Here is an 11,974-nt window from a genome sequence, read left to right on the forward strand (position 1 = left end):
AAATTAAGGCGACTTCTAGTATTATAAACAGTAAACACGAATTCAAAGTCATAGCTAATTAAGTGATAATATTCTATATAAATATATAGATATAGATCTTACTTTTACTTTTTCAGCAGCAAAGATAGGGCTCACTCAACGTCATTGTTCACTAAACTGATTGAAATCGTCAAAATCAACGATGAACAGTAAACGAACACAAAATCAAACCTACTGAAATAATGAATAATAGTATCAATTGATAGAGGAAAAAGCAGTATAAAGTCATGAGAATGATAATGCGAATGATTAAGTTAATAATAATGATATACTACCTGATGATGATGTTAACAGTGATGGAAGTTAGTTGCAGTTTGTTAGGGTTGATGAAAATCAAGAGGAAGGAAGGAGATAAAGTAAATGTGAGTTGCAGCAGCAGCAGAGACAAGATCCGGTTTTCAGACTCACGATACTCGAACTGAAATGGTGGTGATATACAAAGAAATAAAATATAGCAAGTGAGTTGAGTTAATATATTTTATTGTATTGTTATGTTAATGTTATTGTTGAATGCCTAATTTGAAAGTGGCATAATAATTCAGTGTTAGAAAATATATATTTTTAGGTAAAATACCTCAACATTTTCTTTTTACCAGCCTCCGGAACTGTTCCCCTTTTTGGGTGAACTTTTCTAGTACAGATGTCAACTGTTAATACTTTATAGTTCATACTGATTTTGACGTTTTATATTTGGCTTATCTAAAAACACCATCAAGATGGAAACTCATTAATGTGAGAAAACACCTTTTAATCAAGCTTTAAAGTTGAGATCATAAGATTTCAAGTTTTAACCATCACTCTTTTGCCATTTGAATAAAAAGGCAACTGCAGTATCTCAACATGTTAGAGACTAGAAAGAATGTTTTAAATTTAACGTTCTTTGTGTAAAAAAAAATATGCATGTTTGTTTATAATGTTACGAAGGAATATGATAACAGGGATACGATTTTTAAAAGACATAAAATCATACAATTTAATAGAATATCGGAGATCAAGAGCACAGAAGGTTAAGATAAAAGAAAAGGATATTCAAATCGTAAAGGTTAAATACCGTGCCCAAGCTTAGGTTGGTATTTTCTTCCACGTGTTAGTAAATTAAATAAATAATTAATATCAAAGTTATTTAGTTGTCTTAGTAAAACTAATTAAAATAGTTTATTTTGATCTTTATAGAAGCAGCCTATTCTAGCTATATCTTAAAACTTAATTATTTAACGGGTACAGGTACAAAAAAACTATATTCTTGAATCTTCATATGACGTACTCAGTTTACAAATAATATCATTATATTATCAATTATTTTATTAAAGTAAACATAAGAGCAGGTGAGTCACCATTAAATTTTATTATTGTTATTTGTTTGAACTCAGTCAAGTTTTTATTTTAATTGTAAATAAAGATGATGATTAAAGCCATAGTTAGACAATTATGCCCTTTATATCCGGACATTCATTCTTTGTGTCATAATTATGCACGTAGTGATTGCAAAAGTTTCAAAGTAACTTACATAATTATGCATACCGCAAAAAATAGTTGTACAAGAGTTTTGAGTTGATACTTACATGATATCTATTTTGTTTTTTTGACCGTTAAAGAGTTAGGGAGTATGCTACTATGCTATATAGATGATATATGTTATTGATAAATAATTATAGTTCTCTATATTTTGTTATCATACATATCTTTATTAAAATTAAAACTCGTAATATTCACCACGACTGTTAAAAATCAACCGCTTTATTGATGTATGAAAAAGAAATTTATAGGTGTTGAACTTTAGGAAGTCATTCTGGATTAGTACGTTATGACCGGAGGGTTATCTAGGTAACTAACTAGGTAAAATGGCCGAAAACACCCGATTCTTGAATCTAACTTAGAGGTGTGCCATTGATCATGCCAAAGATGTACATGTTTTGTGTGCTTTTGATGTGGGTGATTATTTCATTGTTCACAAGTCACAACCACACACTAATATGTAAAAAATGTGTTACCCAATTGAATATCTCATTCTAATCAATGAATTGCTAAAATTTGAAGATGAGAGTTTAATGTTGAAAACTTAAGATATTTATTGTCATATAAATTTTAAAGGGTTTATAAATGTGTTATGTGGGGAAAAAAATTCCCCCACAAATCTAAGCACATTATACACAAACCTTTTAAACCTTAATCAAAGCCCTCAATTTATTTACTTTTAAGGCTAGAATAAATTTAAAAATGAATTAGAAAAAATTAGTGAACCACCCAAAGATCTTAGTCATCTTGATCATACCATGTAACTATGTAAGCATGAGACACAAGTCCCTTACACATGATAAAAGAATGGATAACTTTATTAAACTTTTTCTTAGACCTTGCATATGAAATGTTGGATATCTAATTACATTAGACTAATCTCACATGTGACATCAACAAAGAATCTGATACAAAACAAAAACAAAACAAACAACAAAGTGACAAACATACAACTTATAATAATAACTAATAAGTTTTTGAGCGATACATAGTTACATACATCATATTTTACATTTTTCTTACACAAGACTTAAATAGTTAACCAATAGTTGATAATATTTAAATACATTTTATCATTGGTTGACCACATACGTCGTACACGTGTTCTTTTTACTTCTCCATTTTTCATCCATCAATCGTTCTTTTACTTCTCCATTTTTCATAAGCATGATTAGGTTACAATGTTGTAATGCTGTTAAACTCGGTAAACCGTTTTGCTAGGACTTTCTAGTTAATAGGTGGAGGGTATGGTGGTTTGGAAAATTGTATGTCACTCTTTTATCGTGGCTTCCATCCATTTGACGTGTGTATAAAAAATACTTTCAATTTGCATAAAAAATTAATTTACTCCATATTGATGGAGTCACTTGAACAGTATTTGTGATTTTAAAAATCAATTTTCAAGCGTGGACGCATGTGCAAGATTGTGACCCATCCATTGTTTTTATTAACATGTCATAACTATATTTAAACTATTACGTGTTTTTTTTAATTGTGCCATGTTAATTTTTTAAAAGACAGGCATTCTTAACGTTATTTTTGAGTAACAGACTATAATAAGGATTTAAATGTTGCTACATTGTGTTAAGAAGAAATTCTTACTAATTCCGGTTGTGTTTTCAGCTTGTTTTTATTCTAGAAAAAGTTTGTAAGCGGTTATGTAATTAGTTATATTTATTTAATTTGAGCATCAGTCATAAAACTAATTTTAGCATCAGAGTCATAACTACATCACTTATATAGTTAGATATATGGTTAAGCGTAATTATAAGTGAACCATGATTGGTTTAACTAAAATAGGGTCGCCAACTTCATCCACTTTTGATGAAACAAAAGTTCTAATATTTATATGGATGTGGAATGTGGCCTGAAGTCTCACCAGAAACCTAAATTAATGTAACACCCCGGCTAAAGCGGAAACGCCTGAATGTGACATACAGATTGCTCAAACACACGTGACACTATTAGGTGACCATAGTAACATTATTTCATTTAAATCTTCATGTAACACAAGTTTATCAAATAATATAAGTTGTAACAAATAAATAAACAAATGATAAGTTATTCTTTGAATATCCTATAGGCATGCTATGTGTCTTCTAACTTTCATCCTCGTATCTTTACACCTGTAACATATGTATAAAATAAAGTCAGCTACAAACATAGCTGGTGAGCTTCCACAGTTTAAATACGTACGTAAAAACCATACAACTCATGGACAAGTGATAAACGAGCAAGTAAGTCCTTTCCAATTGGTAACAACCAACATACTCGGGAAATCGCGCAAGTAAGGTCCTTTCCAGTTGATAGCAATCAACGTACTCGGATAATGAGGCCCTTTTCCACTCGATACAAATGGACCGGAGTGCAAAGGGGGGCGTATGATCATACTTAATGAGACTTCCCAATCGTGCAAGTAATATTCGTGCAAGTAATACAAGTAACACACAAGTCTATATACGAATTGTAGTTTTGTAATAGAAGTAAAAATACTTGAATTTTAATATGGATACATATGCTACCCCAAAACAATAAAAATATTAAAAAGGGGTGGTGAAAAACTCACCTTGAAATTGAAGATAAACGTTGCAATGAAAACCGAAAGCATGATAACGAAACCGAAGCGGTCGAACATGCGTTAAAGAAATCCGAAACGATTGAACTTCTCGAACTGTTGCTGAGCGTTAAAAAGGGGCGTATGAACAGTATTTGTGATTGAACCGAAAGCATGTATTGTTATGTTAATGTTATTGTTGAATGCCTAATAAAATATACCAAGGCTGAAGCTGTTGCTGAGCCGCTTCGCGAAGAGAATGAGCAGCTTAAATGCAAATTAAAGGCTCTTCAGCATGCTCATGACGCCTTGGCAATGGAAGATGCCAAGAAGCTGCAGGAGATCCTTGACCAGAGGGGGGTGCTTGACCGCACTGAAAGGAAACTCAAAAGCGTCGAAGAGGCTGCCGCCAAGGAAGTTCAACTTGCCAACCTTGATAAAAGCGGAGCCGAACGTGCTTACAAAGAAAGTCAAGCTACCCTCCAATGGCTGCTTCGAGAAGCGTTGCCTCAGGTATCTTTATCTTTTTCTTTACGCTTTCCGCTCGTAATTAGAAAATGTTCTAACTTGTATTCTTTTGTAGGTTGTGCGTCGGGTCCTTTCAGAGACCTCTTATGACGATGCGATGAGCGCAGCCCTCAACGCTTCTCATGAGGATGGGGAGAAGACTGGCTTCCTGCTTGGTCTTGGGTTTGCTGAGAGAGGCTTTCCGCCCTCCAACTTCCCTTTATTCAATGTTAATACTGAAGCTGCTTATGACCAAGCTGTGAACCAGTACGCTGCCTTCCCGCATCCAGTGGTGGAGAAGGTGAATGAAGCTGCTGCTGCTGATGATGGGCTAAACATCCTTAAGGCTTTCCTTGGGCAGCCGCTCTCTGACGGTGCTGGTCCAAGCGGAGGTGGCCCTGAAGCCTGATCCTGAAGATCCCTTCCCACTGCTAGGATAGACAGCTTTGTATAGATTTCTTTTAGGCGGGTAGTTACCCGGCCACTGTTGTAATATATCATTGAAATATACGATTGTTATTCCTTTCATTGGATTCTTTGCTTTATAAACTTATGACTTGCATACTTAGTTTAAAATAGCAATTTTCCAAGTGTTTAGAATAAGAACCTTTGAACGTGGTTGATAGTGGGTTAAAGTTTCGCTTCCTCCTTCGTGATTGTGCGGGTAGAACCGTCACTTGCACTTGGTAGGATGGCTAAACTTTAACTTTTATCTAACATGCGTGTAGGTTTTTCTTACTTTTTGAGGATAAGTTAACCTTTGAACGTGGTTGATAATAGGTGTGAAGTTTTGCTTCCTCTTTCGTGATAGCGCGGGTAGAACCGTCACTTGCACTTGGTAGGATGGCAAAACTTTACCCATACCTGACCTGCGTGTAGGTTTTTCTTACCTTTTTAAGAATTTTGTTTTGAACCGTTCGACGCGCGGTTGTCGATAGGTTAGTGTTCATCTTCCTTTCATGATTCGTGCGGATAGACCGGCACTTTCATTTAATGGAATAATTGAACTCTTCTCCTTCAACTGACCTGCGTGAAGGTTTGCCACGTTATTGGGTTCGTGCGGGTAAGACCGCCTTCCCACGCAACGACTTCACGTAATGTGAATGCCGTCACCAGTGTTGGATAGTTTTAACCGTTCGACGCGCGGTTGTTGATAGGTTAGTGTTCATCTTCCTTTCATGATTCGTGCGGATAGACCGGCACTTTCATTTAATGGAATAATTGAACTCCTTCAACTGACCTGCGTGAAGGTTTGCCTGTTGAGGATAAGTTAACCTTTGAACGTGGCTGATAATAGGTGTGAAGTTTTGCTTCCTCTTTCGTGATTGTGCGGGTAGACCCGTCACTTGCACTTAGTAGGATGGCATAACTTTACCCATATCTGACCTGCGTATAGGTTTACCTTTTCCTCTTAAGAATTTTGAACTGTCCCACGCGCGGTTGTTGATAGGTTGGTGCAGTTCCCTCGAATGATTCATGCGGATAGACCAGCACTTTCATATGGTAACTTTTTTCCCCTTCAACTGACCTGCGTGAAGGTTTATCATGCTTTTTGGGTTCGTGCGGGTAGGACCGCCTTCCCATGCAATGACGTTTTTTGTAATTATGCGGTGAAAACCGGCATATTAGTGTGTACAAAAGTATAAATGTAAATCATCAGCTTCGACGTTTGAAAGAGAATCATTTCCATTAGAAGTGGCTCTTGGCCTTTTCTGTACAAATTGGAATTGATTACATGCAAACTGTGTAATTGAACTCCCTTCCATGTTGGGACAAGAGTGCCATCGAGCCGACACGCACCTGTTTCGGGATCTCGTTCTTTACGCAGCATGTAGTCTCCATATTGAAGCTGATTTTTTATTCATGTTTACCCCAGCCATGGTTCCACACGCACCTGCCTGCCTGCTTAGCTTTTATTTCGCCACGAGGTGTGCGAGCGTCCCATCTCTGACGAATGTTTCGACCATGTCTTTTACGTCTATGCATTCTTCAGTGTTGTGGCCTTTTGTTCTGTGATAGTCACAGTACTTGCTCCGATCAGCATCGTGACGATGTCGGATTACTGGAGGCTTTGGCCATGGGAGCTCTTCAGTAGCAAATATGTCAGTGACGCTTTTGGTAAGTGGCGTCCATCTGGAGTTCCGGTGCAGCTTTACATTATCCCTTTCACCCAATCGGTGCTGTAAGCCGGATGAGGTGTCAAAGTTTACCCTTGACTGCCAAATGCCTTGCTTCCGTTTTTTGTTCAATCGGGCGGTGAGGACGTTGTCCTCTCTCGTCCTCTGGGTGTAAAGGTTTGTGCTCTGCGGAAGGTCTCTACCCAGTTGCTTCTCCGTTTCCGCATAGCGTTTAGCTGCTGTCATGATGCCATCCCATGTGGATGGCATTCCATCTTTACCCGTTAGGGTGCGGATAAGCTCTGGGTCCTGCGCGCCCTGGATGAAGGCTGCGCGAACAAGATCCTCGCTGATATTGCCCAAACTTAACTTCTTTGAGTTGAAGCGAGTGATGAAGTTTGGCAGAGATTCATCTTCTTCCCGTATGCATTTGAGGATTGTCCATTGCTCCTCGGTATACTTTCGCTGCTGGCTGAAGTGTTGGCTAAACTTCTGCTGGAAGTCTGCCCAGTCGTAAATGTGGTTAACCGGTAAACGATCAAACCAAACCCTAGCAGCCCCCACCAGCGTCATTTGAAACATGTAACACCACGTGGGTTCCGTCCAGTTGCTGACGGTTGCCCCTGCTATGAACCTGTTCAAATGGTCGTTTGGGTCGGACATACCATCATAAGTGCCTATGTTGGGCATTTGTTTGGCACTTTTTGGGGCAATTGCTTCCGCAATGTCCCTTGCAAATTTGGACGTTCCCGCATTTGCAACGTTCGGTCTGTACGTTTTGGAGAAGTCTCGTGAACTTCCACCTGTGCTTTTTGGTTTGAAGGCTTGTCCAAAATGCCTTCTCGGTTGGGAGTCCGTTTCCTTACGCTTCCCTTTTGCCCTATGGCGAGGGTTCGCGTCGGAGTCGGATTCCTCCGAGTCATTGTCCAAGTATTCTTCGAATTCGTCGGCCTGTTGGACGGAACGCAAGCGTTCGTCCAACTCAGCTTGGAATTCCTTTTGTCGTGCCTCCGCCCATGCCTTAACTTCATCGAGAGTTTGGCGGGGGAGTCTTGTTCGTTTTTTAAACTGGGTATCGGTGAATCCCAGTGGGCGATTATTTACTGCACTTGCCCCAGCTTGGGTAACTGGGGTAGTGTTCGTAAAATTTACTTCACTTGCCCCGGCTTGGGTAACCGGGGTAGTGTTTGTAAAAACTGTGTTGCCGGTATTCCCTCCAGTAGCTGGGGTTGTGGTTACCGGAGTTTCTTTAACCATCTTTCTAGAAGTTTGAAAAAACTGGAGAAAAATGAAGTTCTAGCTTTATGCACGGATGGCGCCAATGAAGAAACACTAACCGGACCCCGGGCAGATTACGGATAACCTGGGGGTTAGATAGATGTTTCCCACGAGGGGTTAGACCCTTGGAAGATGGTTCTTCTGATAACCTGCAAAATAGACACCGTGAGCTCGTCACTGAGAAGGGGGGGTTCCTCCTTGTGACCACCCTCCGGCGTGAGAATCAGACTAGATTGCTCTTTAAATATAAAAGTATATTAAGAGATTGCTAGAGCAGATATCAGGTATATATGATAAGATAAGATGTTGTAAGATGATCATACCATTGGGGTATTTATAGCCGAAGGTAGGTTTCCAAGGGGTTTAGCCGGCCCAACACGCTACCAACTGTAACCTATGCACGTGCCCTGCCTGTGAGTGGTGGATAGGTAGCGGCTGACACAGAGCAGGCGTGTCGTGCACTCTTCCTCTTCTGCCAACTACAGGCTAGGCACGTGGTATGGCAGGAGTTGGTGGGTAGGCGGCGGCTATTGGTCACAGTGCTGTGGCGTGCTGTCTGCCATGCTGCTGTCAGTGAGCTGTCGCATTCTTGGTCAGATCTTTTGTCTGTACCTCGTCAGGTATCACACAAAAGATCCTCCATCATACGGACTGGCTCATTTAGGCGGGAGTTTTCCCCCTCCCGCCTTTGCTCATTCCTTCAGGTGACACTGGGGAGAGTTAAGTGCCTTGTGCGTGTAGCCATGCTGCGCGGGTGGCCTTCCCTAATGGCTTGTATCCGAGGCTGCGGGGACAGGCGGAGTTCTTCACCATTGGGAGGCATTTCCTGCGGGACCAGCTTGCGTACTGCGCGTAAGGACGTTACGTCTCTGAGCATGGTTGGTCCTGCGGATCCAGTTGGTCTCTGCGCAGACGTCCCTGCTTAAGGTGAGTCTTGCGGGTCCAACTGGGCTCTGCTGGGACCTACCTCTTCAGTGAACTTAAATCTGTATCGTGTTACATTTGTTGAGTTTGCTATGTATTATAGTCTTTTGGCTTACGCAAGTCAAATGCTGAATTATAACCAACCGATGATTGTGAGGCAGCCATAACAACAAATATGAATATAGAAGAAGAGAAAACAAGAGATTAGAGAACTCAGAACGTTGTAATAGCGTTTTTTTTGTATTTTTTTGCGTTCGGGTTTGCGTTTTGAGTGTTGTGATGAACCCATTACACCAAATACCTATTTATACTAGTAGTGGGGTGTTTGGGGAGCCAAAAAACGGTCATTTTTGACCCCAACGGTCATAAAACGGCCATAAAACCGTTTCCCAACGGCTAGAACTACTCCAACGGCTAGAACCGGTTCCGGTCGAACCGGTTCCAGAACCGGTTCCGGTTCGGTTCCGGTTCCTACCCGGTCCACCTCCAAAAATGTCAAACCGGTCCCGGATCGTCGGGTTGAAACGGAACCGAACCGGTTCCTACGAAAAACGAAAAACGGGTAGGAACCGGTTCGGTTCCGGTTCGGTTCCACCGAACCGGTTCCAGGAACCGGTTTTGTTGTCCACCTCTACTTATATCACATTTGTATGCATTGTCATTCCAAAAAAAAAAGTGTCCATCCCATCATGATCATTTTGCTTCAACTCCGAAGGAGGTGGGGTTGCGTTCCTGCACACCCCAAGCCATTCGACACGAATTTGCTCCGCTTCCCGTTTTTTTTTTCTAGGTCTTCTTTCCGAAAAGGTGTGGTATCCCGAGCTGTGTGTTTTTCGTTGGGTTTAAGGGACACAAGGTGGCATTCCAAACAATCCGGGGAACAACCCCCCCCCCCCCCCGGGGGAACCCACCCTCAAGAGCAGTCCCCAACCCCACCTCAAGGGCACTCCATACCGTTCACCCTTATGTCCACTCTGAGCAATCATTGCCTCAACTAATAACGTTTTTATATACATGTAAAGATGAGTTTTACAATTTCTCATTAGCAAGGTACTAATAAACTTCCTAAAAATTATTGATCGACCTTGCAAGTTGTCCAATTTACTTAACTAGTTTACTGAACTCTCAACATACTTAGTTGATTTGAAAAGATATGAAAATATCAAAATAAAAATAATCATATGTAGCATTTGTATTATAAACTCATATTGTATCGCCAGAAGTGCATTATGTAAGTATAAGCAGGCTTATGTATGCAATATAGTTGTGTTTCCAACCAGACAGTTTACAGTCTTAACCTAGTTGAGTTCAACTTGAGGTTGAAAATAAACTAACCTGCTCGGTTTAGCTCAACTTGAATGCTCAACCGAGCTGGAAAACTGAGTCTAGATTCGGTTCAGATATAACTCAACCACACTCGCTTTTATAAAAGAAACTATAGAGTAGAGCTTAGGGTACGATAACTAATGGCCAATAAAGGAAACAAGCGGTGTTCCAATATAACAACACGATTATTGTTTTCCACTAAGCAAAAAAAAGATAGTCTATAAAGCAGCACATAAACATTACCAGTCTGAGCTTCAGCATTTGATAAAATACATAGAAACAAAACTTTAGTGTTCAAACTCCCACACAGTTCAATATATAGTCCATAAATTAATTTTCAGTGTTGATAATAATGCTTATAGGTTCAGTAAAGAGCTCACTGGCGGCCATATTGGTTGTTGTTCATGTAAGAAGGCGGTGATTGTGGAGGATTATCTCTTGGCCTGGCGTACTCTGCAAATATAACCCAACCATCCAAAAACTGCAATACAAACAACAAAAACATTAGCATAACTATGAATGTTAATACAGCCATAAACGATATATTATAATGACGATTCTGACCTTCCCATCCATGCCCTCTATTCCAGCAGCAGCCTCTTCAATAGTAGCATATCTTACAAAACCGAACCCTTTTGACCAACCCGATGCACGGTCCTTTACTACTCTAGCTGCAAAAGTAACAAAAAATGGTAACTAATGTTTAAACAATATTATTCACCTATGCGTGCGAATGATAATTTATGAAGAATCAATCAAACCATGAAGCACTTGACCAAACTTTGCAAAGCATTCCTGAAGGCCTTCATCCGTTGTGCGTTTGCTGAGGCCTGCATTTTGGAACAACAAAACTCACTAAAATGGCCGATTTTGAGTTTAAATGTTTCCCCCCGAAATTTTGTTATTATAAACGAACAACTGTTACGTTTTAATATTATTTTAATATTATTACACAAATCAAATAACCTATACCTAGATTCATTAAAATCATTTTCTGATCACCACAATTCATTTAACTTTTTAAACGATTCACAGTGGTGAGCAATAACCGAAAACCGAATTAACCAAAAATAGATTTTTTCAGTTTTTTTGTACCCTCAGTTAACCGAGCAGAACCGAGCCACTCACATTTTCATATATTTTAAGCTTCTATACCTCCATTTTATGCATTTCATGTATTTATACTTATACCACCATTCATGTATTTATACTTATACCTCCATTTCATGTATTTATACCTTCAATTCAAGTATTTGTATATCCTATTTCTAAACAAAAATTTTAACCCAAGTTTGATTTTGGCTATTAAACAAAAAAATAAATAAACCTAACCTATTAACTGAAAACCAATTGGTTAATTTAAAATAACCAAACCGAGGGGATGAATAAAACAGAGCAAATACTAAAAGCATACATATAAATACAAATGATGGGTGAAATGAAATAGAGGACGAGAGAAGGAGACGTGCCTGATATGAAGAGATTGGTTGAAGGTTCAGCCTGAGGTCTCTGCGGCTGATTGGCGGCGGGTTGTGAAGGAAACGGGAAGTTAGTGGAAAGAGTTGAGAAGAGAGATCTGAGGCCACGGGGACCGGCGGCCGCCACTGTTGTCGCAGTCTTCATCGCCATTCTTATTAGCTCAGGGTTTTTGTTTTGAGATCTGTGGCAACAAGTCTAATACCCTCGATAACTATTTAGGGGCTAGGGTTGATTC

General features: G+C 39.5%; 1 protein-coding gene across 1 annotated transcript; it reads right to left on the reverse strand.

Annotated features, from left to right (window-relative positions):
* Window positions 1-10,617: 10,617 nt before the first annotated feature.
* LOC143606507 (organelle RRM domain-containing protein 2, mitochondrial-like) lies at window positions 10,618-11,889 on the reverse strand. The gene is made up of 4 exons (XM_077082261.1): window positions 11,730-11,889; window positions 11,022-11,090; window positions 10,825-10,931; window positions 10,618-10,741 (listed from the first exon to the last, which is right to left on the reverse strand). The coding sequence occupies exons 1-4, from the start codon at window positions 11,887-11,889 to the stop codon at window positions 10,637-10,639; spliced, it is 441 nt and encodes a 146-aa protein (XP_076938376.1). The 3' UTR covers window positions 10,618-10,636.
* Between the last annotated feature and the right edge of the window lie 85 nt (window positions 11,890-11,974).

Source organism: Bidens hawaiensis, unplaced genomic scaffold (genome assembly GCF_021521415.1).
Source record: "Bidens hawaiensis isolate Kalapana, Puna unplaced genomic scaffold, B.hawaiensis_p1.1 tig00075092_1, whole genome shotgun sequence".
Lineage (NCBI taxonomy): Eukaryota > Viridiplantae > Streptophyta > Magnoliopsida > Asterales > Asteraceae > Bidens > Bidens hawaiensis.